At 40.2% G+C, this 18609-nt stretch overlaps 1 protein-coding gene across 11 annotated transcripts in view; it reads right to left on the bottom strand.

Annotated features, from left to right (window-relative positions):
* The window catches only part of tnrc6b.L (trinucleotide repeat containing 6B L homeolog), an 89850-nt gene that overhangs the window by 43529 nt on the left and 27712 nt on the right, over positions 1 to 18609 (bottom strand). For 9 of the 11 annotated variants that reach the window (XM_018258850.2, XM_018258849.2, XM_018258853.2 and 6 more), the window contains 3 exons: positions 8235 to 8322; positions 4504 to 4525; positions 3584 to 3931 (listed from right to left, as the gene is read on the bottom strand). In XM_018258850.2, the coding sequence (XP_018114339.1) occupies positions 3584 to 3931; positions 4504 to 4525; positions 8235 to 8322 (458 nt within the window). Of the gene's footprint in view, positions 1 to 3583; positions 3932 to 4503; positions 4526 to 8234; positions 8323 to 13602; positions 13744 to 18609 lie in introns of all 11 variants that reach the window. The other 2 variants (XM_018258846.2, XM_041590724.1) reach the window with 1 other exon arrangement.

Here is an 18609-nt window from a genome sequence, read left to right as displayed (position 1 = left end):
GCCATAGATTTTAAAAAAAAAGTTCGCCAAATGTCTCCAAAGTTAACATTTAAAGAATACCAGGATTATCTAGGAGTACATATAGAAATTCTCCTTAATCATCAAATGTGATCAAAAATGATCAGGTTGCAACACCTCTCACTTGGCTGCTTTGAGATGCCCTAGTGGAGTCAGGCACTGTTCTCAAGACACCATGGGGCAAATTCACCAAGATTCGTATTTGCTCCAGCGTCCGCTTCGCCGCACTTCGCCAGGCGTATTTTTGCCAGCGCTACGCAAATTCACTAAAATCCGAAGTTGCGCTCAGGGGAAGCGTAAGGTTGCGAAGTTTCGCTAGCGTTAATTCGCCAAGCAAAGCAAAGTTAAGCTAGCGATGCTTAATTTGCATACGGCGCCAAATCGAAGTTACAATGGAGGTATATGTAGCATCACTACACAAGCCTGGGAAACCTTCAAAACAACAAATAAAATCTTTATTTTGCCCACTGTATAGTTAAGGTGCCATGAGTTAGGAAATGTAGGGGGGAAGGAGGGTAGCCCCAAATAAAATTTCGATCTTTTTCAGCCTATCACCCATAAAAAAGAAAAAACGCCAGCGTTTTTTGGGACTTTTTTTTTAAACTTTTTTTGAAGCAATCCCTATCTACTCTATTGCACTTCGCCTGGTCTGAGGTGGCGAAGAAAGTCTGGCGTAAAAGGTAGCGTTCAGAAAAATTTGCACGTCAGTGAATTTGCGTAGTTACGTCCGTTGCGCAAATTCACCAGGCGAAGTAACACCAGCGAATTTACGCCAGCGTCCATTAGTGAATCAACGAATTAACAAAAATGCGCTACGCTAGCGAATTAACGCTAGCATTAGGCGCTTCGTCCTTTAGTGAATTTGCCCCCATGTTTCTAATCTTAATGTGACTTCAACCCTTCACATCTGCAATTCTTTTGCTGCTCAGTAACAATTAGGCTGTGGGCACACAGACCGAAGACTCCAGCTGCATTCAGCCTATGTATTTTTGCAGAGAAGCAGATCTGTTCCCTGCCCCATTGGTTTGAATCTAAGCAGCCTGTGTATGCAAACACAGCAGAAGTCAGCCTAAATATGCAAAAGGAGGCATCTCTGGACTGACCTCTGCTTCTCTTTGCTGTTTGTGTGCACACACAGGCTGATTGGATTCAAATCAATGGGGCAGGGAGCAGATCGGCTTCTCTCAGCCTGCAAAAATATGCAGACAGAGCAGTTGGAGACTTCAGCCTGTGTGCCCATAGCCTTACAGGGCTCTTCTTTTTGTTGTAGTCTAAATCCCCATAGAGAGAACAGGGATCCACAAGGTCCTGCCAGCTTAGATAATAAAAATACTAGAAAATGATAAAGCATCCCGGTTATCAGTCTTGTTCCCAGATATGGTCCAGACCAAGCACCCAAAAGGTAGATCGGGATCTACCAGTTGACCTTTAGCTGGTGATCAGTAGATCTCAAGATACTGTCAACAAATGGCTTGTCTAAATCACCCTCCTGTTTCATGCTTTTCATTCAGATAATTATTATGTTGAGGTTACCCAAGAAATAGTGGTTTGTTAAATATAGCAATATACATTTTTCCATAAATCGGTATTTAAGTCACATTTTCCATGGAACAGAATGCTAGCATTACTTTTATGGATGTAGATCATAATGGGACAACATCACTAAAAGTAGACTTCGTCTAAGTAAAGTATGGGCACTCCTGTGTAAGTGTAGAGTTAGTTAGTAGTTATATAGACTAATGCTAAAAACAGGTATGAGAAAACAAAAAATAAGGAATGTGAGGGGAGTAGAAGTGGGCAGCCAATATTTCTTAGTTGGTAATGTTCTCTGAATGATCCCGTTGTAGGTCTGTGACTTAACCGATGTCTATTCAAAAGGGTGGTATATTACAAGATGCCCCTGAAGAGGCCTCAAGATGTGAATGAGATTAATGTCTAAAGAGCAACTCCAGAACAACATTTACACTGCTAAGTCACCACAGAAAGGAATCACTGTGCTTCAGAAGCAGCAAAGCTTTATACAGATCAGGTTGCAATAGAGTCTTTTAGTCATCCTGGGCGTTCAAATGGCAGAAACATTACCAAATGCAGCAACAACTAAAAAAGTATACATTTCCATTAGCAGAATTGTCACATACAGTGAAACCTCGATTTTAAGTAGCCTGATTTTAAGTTTTCCAGCAACTTTAAATTTTTTGTGGTCCCACCAATTTATAATGAATTTCAATGGGTGCATTTCCTGGATTTTACATCAAAATGTTGTCCTGATGCACGCAAAAACTGTTTTTGTTCCTCTATGAATGTTATTGTTTGTGATAAAGAGGTTTAAAATACTAACCAGATGTATATTTTGCCATGGTTCTCCCTGTAAATGGTCAATTCCAATTAGTCTGCCCCTTATACAGTCCTGCACCAATCACTTATTGCTTTTGCCAATCTCCCTCAGTGTCGGACTGGTCCACTGGGAAACCAGGAAAACTCCCGGTGGGCCCTTTTGCTTCTAACCATTTGGCCCATTTCATGGTCATTCTTTATGGGAAAAAAGAGGCTTAATAATGGAAGATTATAGTAAGTAGACATAAAATACAAGGAGAATAAAGAGGTTAAGTGAGGAGAGGATGAATAATAGTTTGGAAAGTGGGCCCATGGTCTAAGGTTTTCTGGTGGGCCCCTGGCATCCCAGTCCGACACTGGTCTCCCTTATAAATGATTCCGGAATATGTAAGCATAAAGGTCAGAAACCGCTGCCCCCTAGGCATTTCCAATAACATTTTTTCTTCAAGAAACTCTGCCTTCTAATGGAGGGTTTTGAGGAAAACGCTCACTTGCTCCGATTGTTTTTGCGTTTTTGAATGCCCGTATCCTGTTTTTGCCTATTTATTACACTCGACTCCCTTTGTTATGTGGTTGTTAAAAGGTTACCATTTATAACTAGTAGTCCATGACTTAAAGAAGTGGGGCAATATCAGAATAAAGTAGATCACAAAAACTGATTTATATAATGGAAAAGGAAACCTAACATCAAAAGCTGCTAGCGCATCAAGCAGGTTTGCTTTTTTAAAAAAATTGCCTCTCACAAGTGTAAAGCCACCTGCACTGGGTCATGCACATAATAAATGCGTTCCCCAGCTTGCTCATTAATGCACGTGTATTTCAGTAAACATGGTTGCTCACACCAGATGATTTCTCCAATTGCAGGTGGCATATCACTACACTACAACATTTTTTGGAAGGGGTAAACAGGTCCGGATTTGTGGAGAGGCCACCCGGGCCAAGGGCGGCAGGATTTTAGGGGGCGCCATGCTGCCCAACCACACCCACATTGGTTCAGAAACATGATCAGTTTTTATTTTCAATTTCAGTTTTTTTATTTTTCAATTTCCCGTGCGCCAATTCCCATTGCTGCAGTCCCAATGATGAAAATTTCAGAGAATAAACGGGAGGGGATGGGGGCGATGAACGACAGCAGGGCTAGGGGTGCCTGCCATTAAAATCCAGCCCTAGGCGGGCTGTAACAAGCACAGACACAGAAGGGAGGGCTGCAACAAGCAGCAGCTATACCAACCTGTTGTAGGCCCGCTCTCCCCTGGCAGCAGTGCCCCCGCCCCTGGCTGTGCGTTGCCGGGGCAGGCCCCTGGAGCAGTGGTTGAGGGGGGAGCCCCTGCTCCTCCCCCCGGCAGCATACAGGACGCTGGAGGAGGCTGTCCACGCTTCAGTAACACTTTATGGTCCTGCTGGCAGCGGAATCGCGGCGGCACCTCCCGAGGCATATAGCGGGCGGTGCTGGGCGGTTGTCCGTTCGGCACTGCCACCCTTTTGGCATTGTTGCCACCATTGACTGGTGGCGAGGGGGAGCTGCCAGGTAGGCTGGCGGCCGTCGCTTGGCTTGAACTTGGTTTCGTCACTTCGGGCACTAAAGATAAAAATACAAGGATTAAATGAGGCTCCAGCAAAAAGGATAAGACAGCAATTGCTCCTCCACATGGTCTGCTCACCTATAGTGCTAGTCTACAATGGGATTCGTCATCATTAAGCCATTACATCGGTACATTGGTGTAAGTGGCTTTCAAGGTCCTCAGTATTCAATAGAAGGGGCAGGGAGATAATTACAACCTATGTAGTGTATATAAATAAAACCATTTGTGGTTCAGTATGAGCTTCCTGCATTGAGAACTCTTTACATTACAACTATTGTTGTGGCTTGCTTGTAACCAGAATACACAATAATAAAATAGGAAGGGATACAGGATGCACATTAAAAACATGTTCTGTTGCTAGGCAGTAAGTTGGTGCATGAATAATGCAACCTCAGGAGGCAGCTACAAAAAACATTATTTCTACTGGCTGCCCGAATGTACTTGACAAATAAGGTTCACTTATATAACCAAGCAATAAAGGTTGCAGCTCTTTTTTCTGAATTGTGTCCTACTTTGCTCATTTACATGTGGAAATTAGGTAGCACACATATGTTGTTCCGGCACTTACCTTTGGTTTTTTGTTCTGTGACCTGTTTACAGAAAGAAGACAAAGAAGAGAATTATTAGCAGTACATGGTACCCTCTAATTTGATCAAATAAAACAATAAGTGAAATTATCAAATTAAGACATCAGGAAGGAAAAAAGCTGAAAAATGTGTATCCCTAAAAGAATTATAAAAACTCACTTTTCGGGAAAATCGGTAAAGAATATGAATTAATCTAAACTTTACAATCCCCTTACATAGAGCTTTGATTGAACTCTGTACTGGGGACAGAATCCAAGTAACACACATCTCACTTACCCAAACTGGGGATGGGTGCTCAAGGCCCAAAAAGCTACAGGCCCATGTCACTTATTAACATTAAGCCCGTGGCCATATTTATATCCTACAAAGTACAGAGGAGTAACAAGACTTATAGGACTATAAAGTGACCATTGTATTGTAGAGAGGGATGAGTCAACACCCACAAGCTAATTAACCTTTTATTATTAACTAATTGACCCAAAGTCAATATGATGTTGCCAAAATGGCATTCCATAGTGAGGCTGTCCATACATGGAGAGGCACATTTATCAAGGGTCGAAATTAATGAGAGGTTCCGCTGGGGGAATATTTAAGAAAAAAATGAAGTATCTAAAACTCGGACGAAATTTACCCACCCGAAAACTCAAATCAAATCCGATTTGAATTCGAGAAAATTCGATCTGCGAAAAAACTTAAATGTCAGGAAGACTGCAAACATTTCCAAATTGGTCACTGGACCTCTCCCATTGACTTATACAGTAATTTGGCAGGTTTTAGGTGGCTAATAGTCTTAAAGGGCCAGAGTATGATTAAGCTCGAAAATCAAATTACATTTAAAAAAAAAAAAAAAACTCGAATCAAGTTCAGATAATTCCCTAGTCGAATTTGACAGTTTTGACCATAAAAAAAGATCGAAAATTAGAATTTTCAATTCGACCCATTATAAATCTGCCCCTTAAGATTTGCTTGTTAGATTACGTTACCAAACTAGTGGATTTTTCCCCTGATATATCCACCGTGAAGCCGATGATAATGGGCTGATCACATTGTGTGTCCCTCAGGCCATGAGATCAGATCACAACATTGGTAAATGCAGGCTGTCAGGGCAAGGACTAGATCAACCAGCAGATAACGGATCTTTCTGTAATTTGGATCTTCATGTAATTTGGTCTACTAGAAATTAACAACTGCAGCAGCACCCCAATCTTTGAATAAACTTTTATTCATGCAACTAATACGGCAACGTTTCGGCTATACCATCCCTTTATCAAGCCTTGATAAAGGGCTGGTATAGCCTGAAACATTGCCATATTGCCATATTACTGTCAACACCAACTTAGACACGCTAGACAACTAGATAATTAACACACTAAAATTTAATGAACAGCAGCCCCACTATTCTGTCAGCTATATTCTCCTGCCATTAATAAATCTGTCTCCACTGTTAAATCAGGACTCTTCTAGCTGAATTTTCTGGAAACATTCCGAATTTCCACATGATCTGGTAACCTTACATTATAAGAAAGCAAAACAAAAGGTATGCAGAGTATGGGAGAACACTACTGAATGCTTTCTATGTTGTAAGTGCAGAGTGCTGGATAGGCAGTTCTAGTAACTCAACTGAATAGATGTCCACTGCGGGCACAATTTCTCTGACCTGCTCTTATTTAAAGGTGGGGGTTTGGAAAAGAAAATTCGGTTGCTGGGCTTGAAACTCCCTGTACATAATCCCACACAAAATCTCCCTCATGTCACTCACTGTGTTGCCAGGTTGGTGATGACCTTTTCCTAGCAAAAGGCATAGAGTATTAGGTTAGTTTGTTAGAAGTCAAAAGAATAGGAGTACCTGTCAGTGGTTTCTGCAGCCCTTACTTTATGCTTGATCAAGGCATTTGGTGATCTCTAAGGGCAAGGCCACACGGGAAGATTTCAGGGAGATTCGTCGCCTGGCGACAAATCGCCAGCGTCTAATCTCCCTGAATGGCTTTGCTGGTATCTCGAACCCGCTAGCGCTAAATGAGGCAATTTCGACCGACTTTGAAAAACGTATCGCCACGTGTGAATAGGCGCAGACGACTTTAGCGCTAGCGGGTGCGAGATACCAGCAAGCCATTCAGGGAGATTAGTCGCCTCAAAGACGCGGCGATTAGTCGCCAGGCGACCAATCTCCCTGAATCTTCCCGTGTGGCCCGAGCCTTAAGTCTAGGGCCAGAGGTGTTTGAAATCAGCCTACTGAAATCCTCAGGCCAATTTGAGCCCCTCGTCATGAGCAGTATCAGTTTCTTCTTTTGTGTCCAGAACCCTTGTGCTGGGAAAAAATGCTGTGACAATACCGCAATTCAGAAAGTAACTATTAGCAATCTATAAGCAACCATTTCGGAGTTATTAAAATGGATACTGCCATGGGAATTTCTTTTTACAAAATGCATCCGTTAATAGTGCTGCTCCAGTAGAATTCTACACTGAAAACAGTTTCTCAAAAGACAAAACATATTTCTTCATATTTAATTTTGAAATTGGACATGGGGCTAGACATATTGTCAGTTTCCCAGCTGCCCCCAATCATGTGACTTGTGCTCTGATAAACTTCAGTCACTCTTTACTGCTGTACTGCAAGCTGGAGTGATATCACACCCTTCCTTTTCCCCCCAGCAGCCTAACAACAGAAGAATGGGAAGGTAACCAGATAGCAGCTTCCTGTAAGAACTAAGAACAGCACTCAATAGTAAAAATCCAGCTCCCATTGCAACACATTCAGTTACATTGAGCTGGAGAAACAACAGCACATGACCAGGCAAAATGACCCGTGATGGCGCCTACACACCAATATTACAGCTTAAAAAATATACTTGCTGATTCAGGAATGAAATTTTAGATTATAGAGTGAATTATCTGCAGTCTAAACAGTTTAATTTAGAAATAAAAACGACATCATATATACCATGACAGAATTCCTTTAAGAGGACCCTTGTGCTGAAGGCAAAGCAGTCATCTTGAAACTGGGGAATCATTCTCGAGCAGCTTCTTCAGTTCAACTGTTGAACTGAAGAAGCTGCTCGGATGAGTAGTGAAACGTCTTCAATGATTACTCAGCAAGTCCAATTGTTTTAGAATTAGTTATGTTAGATAAACAATGGAGGCTGCCGAAAGGCACAAGTCAGTGATTATAATCGCTTGTCCAGGACCAGCGCTACTGTTTGCTGAAAACTGTATCCGCCTGGGCTACTTCTGTAGGAGTGCCACATTGTGCCAGTCTTCTGCTTCTATTCTCTTCTGACACTGCCCAGCAAAGTGAAAAGCTTGCTTTTTACCTCTAAGTTTGGCTCACTCTAATGCATACGTTAACCCAGACTGGGGCCAAAGAGAAGACAAAGGAAGCAGGAGACGACCATACTATGTGTCTCTTACAGAACTATCCAGGTCCAGTGCAGTTTTTCCTGAACAGGAGCACAGTGTCAGGGTCTCAGGTAAATGATAATATTCACTGTGCGGGTGCTTAATTTGTCTGGCATCAGCCTTAGATGAAAAATATACCTACTGTTTCACCTGAACTCAGTTAGGTTATTGCAAGAAAGGATCATAAACACTATCAGAACTTTTCCGTTAATATAGTTAGGCCAACTACATTTTCAATATTTATCTGAACCATGTCTACCATAGGCACACAAACCTCATTTATGAAAGAATCAAAGGCAATGACAGAGGAACCTACCTTCTGAGCAGCTTCTTTCTTCTTTTTATCCTCTTTCTTCCTTTTCTTGTCTTCCATTAACTGTTCTTCCCTTTCTTGCTCCTTCTCTCTAAGATGGCAAAAAGTACTACGTTAACATTTAAGTAACAAGAAAATTTTTTGCAAGGCTATTAATCTCATGGTCAACAATTCATAGCCTTTCCTTCCAGCTGCATTAATCTTGCTTTTTATAGGCTTCCTATTTATTTTATAGAGCAGTGAAGTTTTCAGTCTGCACAGAAACACAAACCAGATTAAAACCTGTCTGGAAAAATGCTAGGGTTTCTATATATTCTTGCTTTGTTCCATTCCCCCTCACTTCAAATAAGTAAACATTTTAAATAGTTTCCCCCCTTAGCAGTAAAAATTGTATAACTACTGTATCAATCTACCTCTTAGCTCCCCAAAGTCCACATATACACATTATATTTATAAATACTTATTTAAAGGTATAAAGCTGTTCTTAACATTTGGAGGCACATTTATCAAGGGTCGAATTTCTAATTCATGCGAGTTTTCGAAATGTATAAATAAAATAGAATTTTCTCAGCTCAAACTGAATCGGCCCGAAAACGCAATTCGAAAAACTTGATTTGAATTTGATTCAAATTCGAAAAACTCGATTTGAATTAGATTCGCGATAGAAAAAAATCGTTTTAAATTCGATTCGAAATAGATAAAATCTATTCAAATTCGAAAAACTTGATTTGCGTTTTTTCATCCGAAAAATACTTAAAACATCACCAAATTGATCCCTGGACCTCTTCCATTGACTTATACAGCATTCGGCAGGTTTAAGGTGGCGAATAGTCGTATTCGAGTTCTTGAAGGGTCACACTATGATAAATCTCAAAATTTGAATTCAAATTAAACCTCGAATCGAGTTTGGATAATTCACAATTTTAATTTGAAAGTTCTGACCAAAAAAAAAATAATATCAAAAATTCAAATTTTCACTTCGACCCGTAGTAAATCTGCCCCTAAAAATTATTTCATCACACAGGCAGAAAGAGGACTTCATTTGCAGATGTGTGCACTCTCCATACAACACTAAAACTGGTCAAACACATCCATATCTAATAACTTGGCAAGGAGTGAATCTGTGCCCAATATGGCCACCATTTCTGTCATTGCAGAGACACGATGGCGATAAGAGAGCATCAGCTTATCTCTGTCTGCAAAGAAAAAGCAGGTGGAGAGAAGCCGAAGCGCAGCCTTGTGTGACATTAGCCTTACGAACGGTAACAAGTAATAAAGAAATAGCGATGAAAAACAATGGCTATTCAATTTGTCATCGGCTGGAACACAGCAACACTGACAAGGATGGCTCCGGCTCACTGAGCACTGTGAATAGAGAAAAAGCTGGCAGGAATTCTAACCACACATTATGGTCTTGATTGCTACTGTTTGGGTAGAACACAGGTTGCAAATGAAACCACAGGTCAGCCTCTTGGTCAAATCATGTTTAAAGCAGAGCAACACACAAACACACAGATTCCATAGAATTAAAAACACACAAGCTTCAGTTTGCTTAAAAGCAGACTCCACCCAATAGCTGTTTTTGCATCATGAAAGAAAAGGTAGTGCTAAGCAACTTTCCAATGTTCATTCACTGAAATTTTCAACGGTTATAAATGTAATTATAGTTAAGGTTATGAATGTAATTGCAACGGAAAGCAGTGTTTCTCCTTCTGTCCTGTGGCTTTGACTCTTGAAACAATGTAGCAGATGGCAAGTCAATTGATCAGTTGCTTGTGCCACATTCTTTAAGGAGTCAGATTTACATTTTCTTTTATTATGCCACACTCAGCTTTTTTTCTGTGAAGGGCCCCTCAAACCTTCATTAGGATTCCTATGGAAACATTGTTCTAATAAATCCTTCTGTATGGTTAAATCCTGCGAGTGCACAATTTTATCTGAATCATGGCTATTGTTTATCTAGCCTTGCACAAGCCTGATGCAAGGCTAGAAAAAAAATAGCCATGATTCAGTTAAAATTGTGTCCAGATACTGAAGTGGAGTCCACCTACTGGAATAATATAAAGAGACAGACACATGCTCCGGATTCAAATGTGGAATCCTTTTTTCCAAAGGTAGATAGATAGAATTTTACCAATATGCTTTTACTGTATTTATAATTACATTTAAAGTGGTTATTCAGCTTCCAACACTTTTGTTTATTTCAGTTGTTTTCATATAGTTCACCAGAAATCAAAACTTTTGTTTTTTTTAATTAAATATTTCAAGTTTTAATTTTTTACCTTCATATGGCTTTCTAAAGCAGCTCTGGGTGGGGGTCGCCAACACTGTAACTCTTCTAAATTGATTACTTGATACAATTTTGGGCCGGCTGAGCAGAATCCCAGAATTTCATTTAAGGCAAATTAAAGTTGCTAATATTCCATAGATGCTATGCCACTAAATGTAGCGAATTGTAACCGTTTCGAATCTCCATCTGTTTTATTAAGTTGCCAGACTGGGACATCACAGAAAGCAACATCACATTTCAACTTTGGAAAAATGGTCAAAAATAAAAAAAAACTGTTGAAAAAGTCTATTTCTGGCAAACAATCTGAAAAAAAAACCGAGCTGAAAAAGTGTTTGAAAGGAGAACAACCCCTTTAAAGGAGAAATAAACCCTAAAAATTAATATGGTTTAAAATGCCATATTTTACTTACTGAACTTATTGCACCAACCTAAAGTTTTAGCATCTCAAATTGAGATGCTAAAACTTTAGGTTGGTGCAATAAGTTCAGTAAGTAAAATATGGCATTTTAAACCATATTAATTTTTAGGGTTTATTTCTCCTTTATTTCTCCTTTATTGCTGCTATTGAGATTCTCAATAGCAGCAATGATCCAGGACTTCATACTTGCCACAGGGGGTCACCATCTTGGAAAGTGTCTGTGACACTCGCATGCTCAGTGGGCTCTGAGCAGCTGTTGAGAAGCTGAGCTTAGGGGTCGTCGCTAATTATCAAGCAGAAAATGAGGTTGACCTGTAATATAAGCTGATACTACAGGGCTGATTATTAAATTCTGATGCTAATTGCAATTGTTTCTGAGCTGCCATGTAGTTATGTATTAATTACTATTTTATGTGTGCTGTATATTGTGGGTCCCTAAGCTCAGTAAGTGACAGCAGCACAGAGCATGGCAGTGAATCAGCAGAAACGAAGATGGGGAGCTACTGGGGCATCTTTGGAGACACAGATCTTTACTGCTGCTAGGGCTGTGGTTGCTTTGGGCTGGTACAGAAGTCCAAAACATAATGTACAAAATTTCTAGCTACTTCTTTAGTTAAGATTTAGTTTTTCTTTAGGGCTAGTCCACACGGGGACCGGCGCAGGCGACAGTTTTGTATGGGCGCCTATGTAAAAACGCCTGTGCTAACCACACGAGGCGATGCGCTTTTCAACAGTCGCCTGAAAAAGCCTGGCGAGGCATTTAAGTGCAGACAGAATTATTTCTTCAGACTCCACTGCAAAGAAATGTACTTTATCAGATTAAGATTAAAATGCAGAGGGAGCCTGAATGACCCTGGTTAAGCAAGGAGAAACTGCAGCGCAATCTATCAAACTTGTTTTAATATTTTGGCATTTGTATTAGAATTTCTGTTTAATAAACAAGGTAAACACCTTGCATTTAGGTTGCAAGTACACACATGTAGTTTATCCATATCTCACTTTATTCTGCCACTACAGATGCTATGCTCCAGAGTCTATAGTTCCCAGGCATAATCGGTCAGTCTAATAAAATACAAATTCCAACAGCTATTCCCTTTTTCCAAATCATGTTATTTTTTAAACAGGCAAATCTGGCTTGCTTATTTAGCCACAAACCTTGCCTGGTGATTGCCATGAAAGCCGGATTATAATATAGCATTCCAGCTCTGCCTGATTACCAAGGGGGTAAAGGTTTGTTTAAGACCAAACATTGCTGGCATGCTTGCTAGGAAACATTTATATATCTATTCAAGAAAGTACAGACTACATTGCTCCATTGTACAACACTGTAAAACACTTGTCGCCCAGCGACTAATCTCCCCGAATCTGACCGCGTGTAAAAGAGAAAAAAGTAAGGATGAAGACACACAGAGCTAGTAATAGAAATTTTTAATTTAAAAGCCCTTAAGTTGCAGATGAGTTGGCTAGAAGCCAATTTATGTTATCTGTCAGTGTGCAGAGCTAGCTGTATGCAACAGATCTTACAAAGATAGTGCACAGACACTGGCATACTTGTCTGAGACTGATAAAGAGAACATTTCATGCAGAATCATTGGGAATGGGTTTCCAGATAATGGATATCATACCAGTATAAGCACCACTCATTTAATCAGTTAGATGGGACAGACTTTGCTCCAAAAATGCACACAATTAGTTGCAGGGTTGTAATCTGCTGCTTTTGTGCCGCGTGTTGCATTTCTGTAACGACAGCCACACATACAAAGGGCAGTAGGGTCCATATCAGCGGTTTCTCAGATGCTTGTAGAGAAACTGCTGCATGTGACATTTTAAGCTGCCCATACATTTGCTTGGGCACTCTGGCTGGCCATCTGGGCATGTATGTGGCCAGGTCAAGGGGCCATTTAGTGAAGCTGTCCATGCAATCCTGTTGGAGGTGTTGAAGGTGGCAACATGTGTGGCTGCTAATAAAGCATTCAGCTATTCTGCTTGCAGGCCCATTGGAAACTGGTCAGTGTATAGCTAACCTTAGGACTGACCGGATTTGTGTGGCCAACATGTATGTCTGTGTCTAATCATGAAGCGCATTGATACATGGCAAAAAGTGGCTGCAGTTCCTACTTTGTACTGACCAAATATGCATTACATGCAATATACTGTAATACACTACCCAGACATTAATTCTGAATAAGGGTCAGGGCACACAGGCAGATTCGGGGAGATTAGTCGCCCGGCAACAAATCTCATCATCTTCGGGGCGACTAATGTCCCCAAACTGCCTCCCCGCCAGCTAAAATGTAAATCACTGGCGGGACAGCACTCGGAGCAAGGAAACTTCGGAAAATGAATCGCTCAGAGTGCCATCCCGCCGGCGATTTACATTATAGCTGGTGGGAAGGCAGTTCAGGGACATTAGTCACCCCGAAGAAGGAGATTTGTTGCCGGGCGACTAATCTCCCCAAATCTGCCTGTGTGCCCTGACCTTTAAGTGGTTGAAAATAGGGTTTGGTGTCACCTCTTGAAAGAAAAAAAAAAACAAAAAATATATAGAATTGTTTTATGGTTACTGCTGCAGTCTCCAGCAACTGCCGAAACATGATCACTGTTCAGTTCATTCCAACAGCGTTACACACATTAACACAAAGCACACCTACATACACACTTACATGGCTTGAGGGTGGGAATGTATCTGGCAGATAGCTCGAACATCTCCCTCTTTTCTCATATAAAATTCAAGGGACTGCTTGCTAGAAAGAATGGCAAGCACGTGGCACACACATCTTCTCTAATAATTGTATAGCGGAGCCCTAAAAATGTAGAATTAAAGCTTTGCTTAGCCTGGACAATTTGATGCATTAATTTGTATTTTAATACAATTGATGAATGCTAGGAATAACAGGCTACTAAAAGTAAATGCATACTGACACTGACAACATGCTGTTTCTGCTTAACATGACTGCAGATATGGATATCTTGATCCTAGGAGATTCCCAGATGTGGTAATAAATATATACACACACAATAGCAACCATGCATTCATTTGAATAAGAGACTGGAATATGAATAGGAGAGGGCCTAAATAGAAAGAGGAATGGTCAAAAGTAGCAGTTAACAATATGTAGCTTTATAGAGCATTTCTTTTTAGATGGGGGTCAGTGACCCCCATTTGAAAGTTGGAAAAAAACAGAAACAGAATGCAAATAATTAAAAAATGTAAAAATAAATAAATAATGAAGACCAATTGAAAAGTTGTTTATAATTGGTGATTCTATAACATACTAAAAGTTATCTTAAAGGAGAATTCAACCCATTTGTAAAAAAAACCCGTACCCCCCACCCCAGGTAGACCTCCAGATTCTGCCAGCGGAGTTCCATGCGTCCATCTTCCGGGTCCTCTGTAAGCCGACTGGGAGATAGGTATTTCTGAGCATGCGCAGTTGAATCAGTTTGTGACAAAAGCACATGCACGGAATTACACGGAAATTGCCGATCTCCCAGTCAGCTTACTGAGGACCTGGAAGATGGATGCGTGGAACTACGCGGTCAGAATCTGCACCGAAGGGTTAATTATGAAGTATGGGGCATTTCCTGGGGGGGGGGCACGGGTTTTTTTTTTTACAAATGGGTTAAATCCTCTTTTAAAGGTGAGCCACCCCTTTGAAGGAGAAGGAAAGCTACCAAAGCAGTTTATTGCCAATAGATTAGCCACAATAGTGCAAGCTATAAAACTATATTTATTCTGCAGTAAACTTTACCATACCTGAGTAATCCACTCTAGAAGCAGATGTTTAGGATAGCAGCTGCCATATTAGCTTGGTGTGACATCACTTCCTGCCAGAGTCTCTCCCTGCTCACTTATAGCTCTGGGCTCAGATTACAGCAGGGAGGGGAGGAGGGAGGGGGGAAAAGAGAGAGGAGCAAACTGAGCATGTTCAAGCCTAGCCCTGGAGGTTTAAGCTGAAAACAGGAAGTCTGATACAAAAGTCCACAATAGAAGGAAAGAAATGTGGGGTTTCTTTTGACAGAGGACTCAGAGCAGCATTACTTTGAGGGTTTACTGGTGTATTTATATAGACCTTTCTGATAAATTGTACTTATTTTTAGGGGCACATTTACTTAGGGTCGAATATAGAGGGTTAATTAACCCTCGATATTCAACCGAAGTAAAATCCTTCGACTTCGAATATCGAAGTCGAAGGATTTACCGCATTTCCTTTGTTCGTACGATCGAACGATTAAATCCTTCAAATCAAAGGATTTTAATCCATCGATCGAATGTTTTTCCTTCGATCAAAAAAAGCTAGGAAAGCCTATGGGGACCTTCCCCATAGGCCAACATTGATTCTCGGTAGGTTTTAGGTGGTCGAAGTTTTTTTTTTAAAGAGACAGTACTTTGAATGGTTGAATAGTCGGAACGATTTTTAGTTCGAATCGTTCGATTTGAAGTAGCCAAAAAAATACTTCGAAATTCGAAGTATTTTTTATTCTATTCCTTCACTCGAGCTACGTAAATGTGCCCCTTAATCTTTCCTTCTCCTTTAAGTGAATGTGATAATATGCAATAGAGATGCGTCTAAAATATAAAAAACATACTAATTGCCAGTGATTAAACAGAGTAGTGCCGCTAAAATCAGGTCCCCTGCTTGTACTGGTGCTACTGGAAGCTATTGAAGGATGCGGCAGCAGCAGAAGGAGGGGAAAGGATGTGGGGAAAGGACTCAAACCAGCCTTCAAAGTTCTTGGTAGGCTGCAAACAAAGCAGTCAAATCACAGAAGCACATTCTGAGCAAACATTTCTGTGTTTCGGTTTCCTTAGAAATGCTTTATTGCATGTACGCCTGCCAATGCTGGGGGGGGGAGGGAGGAAGGAGCAGTCATACTGTTACACTAACCAATCGTGATGGAAGCAGACAGGCAAGAATGTAGGAGGCAGGCTACTGGCACAGAGTGGAGCTCTGTCTGCACACATACTGTAGTAGGAATATCACACAAGCCAAGCTTTGCCTAATTTCTTCCACATGTATTAATAGCCAGCAGTATACATTTCTACCGCAGTTTCTTTCAATACACAGAGTTACACAGCCAGGGTCAGTTTTATTAGCAGAATTCCAGATAAATCCATGCATTTGGCACCTGTTGTGTTGCTGAGAACAGGAAGGTGCCCAAGTGTATTTGTTTGTGGGGGCAGGAGTGGGCGTTATGCACCAGCATTGCACTGGGAATGCAGAATGAGTGCATCTAGGTCAAACACAACAGCCATTTCACAGCTCACAGTATGAAAAAAAAAAAAAAAGAGCACAATAAAGAGCACCCATAAGTACGGGCAAACTGAAGCAACACAGGAGCTACTGAAACTTCCCTAGCTGCCCTTAGCTGAGCGGTGTAGCTAAATAAAATGTCAGTCATAAGTAAAAATGTTGGTTTAAAGGAGAAATAAAGCTTAACTAAAGAATTATGTTTTGGGCTTCTGTACCAGCCCAAGGCAACCACAGCCCTTTAGCAGCAAAGATCTGTGTCTACAAAGATGCCCCAGTAGCTCCCCATCTTCTTTTCTGCTTAGGGACCAACTCACAATATACAGTACTCATAATTATAAATGTCACAATAAAAGGCTGATTAGTAATTAATACAGAAAATTACTACATGGTAGCCCAGAAAGGAGTGCAACTAGCATCAGAATTTAGTAATCAGCCCTGTAGCATCAGCTTATATTACAGACAAACCTCATTTTCTGCTTTATAATTTAATTAATACTTATAAAAATAAATAAAGTACCCCCAGTTGCAAAATATGAGGATATTAGAAGTTACCTCGGAGTTACATGACCCGTATAAAAACACTCGGCCATCGGCCTTGTGTTTTTATATGGTCATGAAAAACCTTGGTAACTTATAATATCCTTATAATTTACAAGAGGGGGTACTTTATTCACTATAAAATCCACAAGAACCATGAATATCCTGTAAATTATAACCTTATAAATGGTGCTTGGTGATGTCAACAGTTATAATCGGAGGTTAGTGATGAAATGTCTGTCATATGACTCATGGAAACTTGTGTATTATAATAAAATACACCCTTGCAAAATATGAGGCTATTAGAAGTCACCTTCGAGCTCCATGACCTATATAAGAATATATATATATATATATATATATATATATATATATATATATATATATATATATATATAATCATATGGACATGGAACTTAAAATATCCTTTTATTTTACAATAGGGAGTACTTTATTTACTACATATTAAACTGCAATAACATTGACAATTTAGCCAAAGGAGTACTCATTTATTACAATCTATGTATGGGACTTGCTTATCAGAATAACAAGCATGACAGCACCTCACTCTTTGTATAAATAAATACATAGATAAATGAGACTTTATGCACTTATTCAACTTTCCAATGTTGAGGCCCTAGTGTAACTGCTATGTCTAGTGGTATATGGAAGGGACATCACACCCATAAGCCTTTAGATCAGGCATGGTAACGGGGAAACCGGCATCCCTCCGGAATACTGAACTACAAAGCCGGGGGAACTGTAGATTAAAACATCTGGAAGATCCCAGGATGCCCATCACTTATTGATAATACATTTAGCCATTACGCTGATTTGATTCCATAATCACTCTGTTTGCGATCATCACTTAACCTTTTCATAGGGTTTCTTTTTATTTCAAAATGGACTGCTCCTTCCAGACCCTGCACTTCTTTAACTTAATTAATGAGCTGTGTAATTTCGTTCCGATCCCGTTGCTATCTGGAAAACATTGTTCTTGGCTTTTAATCCTTTAGTTGCCACTCAAGCTTGATTTAACCTGGGAGTTTTCCAAACAAGCAAAAACAAAATACAGATTTCTAGACTGTAAGCTCTTTTGACAGACCCGCCTTACCACTTGGTTATTGGTTTTTAATCCTTTAGTTGCCACTCAAGCTTGATTTAACCTGGGAGTTTTCCAAACAAGCAAAAACAAAATACAGATTTCTAGACTGTAAGCTCTTTTGACAGGCCCGCCTTACCACTTGGTTATTGGTGTTTTTTTTATATATTTTCCTGTATACGTAAAGACCCATTTCTTGTACAAGGCAGTGTAATATGTTTTATAAATACATAATAATAATGTACAGTTTGTGGGACTCCAGGCTTCCAAGTACAGTTATGGGGTCCGTTACCTGGAAACCCGTTTCCCAAAAAACTCCAAATTACAGAAAAGCTGTCTCCTATAGACTGCATTACAATAAAATAATCCACCTTTTAAAAAAATATTTCCTTTTTCTCGGTCATAATAAAACAGTACCTTGTACCTGATCAAACTAAGATATAAATAGTCCTTATTGGAAGTAAAACCAACCTATTGGGTTTATTTAATGTTTATATGATTTTCTAGTAGACAAAGCATGAAGATCCATTATCGGGAAAGCCCCAGGTCCTAAGCATCCTGGATTACAGGTCCCACACCAGAATGTTCCTCTGGCAACCAACAAAAGGCTGAGGCCCAACCTGAGAACCTAGTGCAAGCCTCATCCAACTGATGCTAGGGTTTATCATGCACAGTAAAGGTGGCCATAGACGCACTGATATTGTACAAACGAATTTTCTTAAGATATTCGGTGCGTGTATGGTGGGAGATGAGCCGACTGATATTGGTAGAAGACT

The sequence above is a fragment of the Xenopus laevis genome, chromosome 4L (assembly GCF_017654675.1).
Source record: "Xenopus laevis strain J_2021 chromosome 4L, Xenopus_laevis_v10.1, whole genome shotgun sequence".
In the NCBI taxonomy this organism is placed as follows: Eukaryota; Metazoa; Chordata; class Amphibia; order Anura; family Pipidae; genus Xenopus; species Xenopus laevis.
The sequence above is the reverse complement of the archived record's forward strand: the minus strand, read 5'-3'. Positions and strand labels throughout refer to the sequence as shown.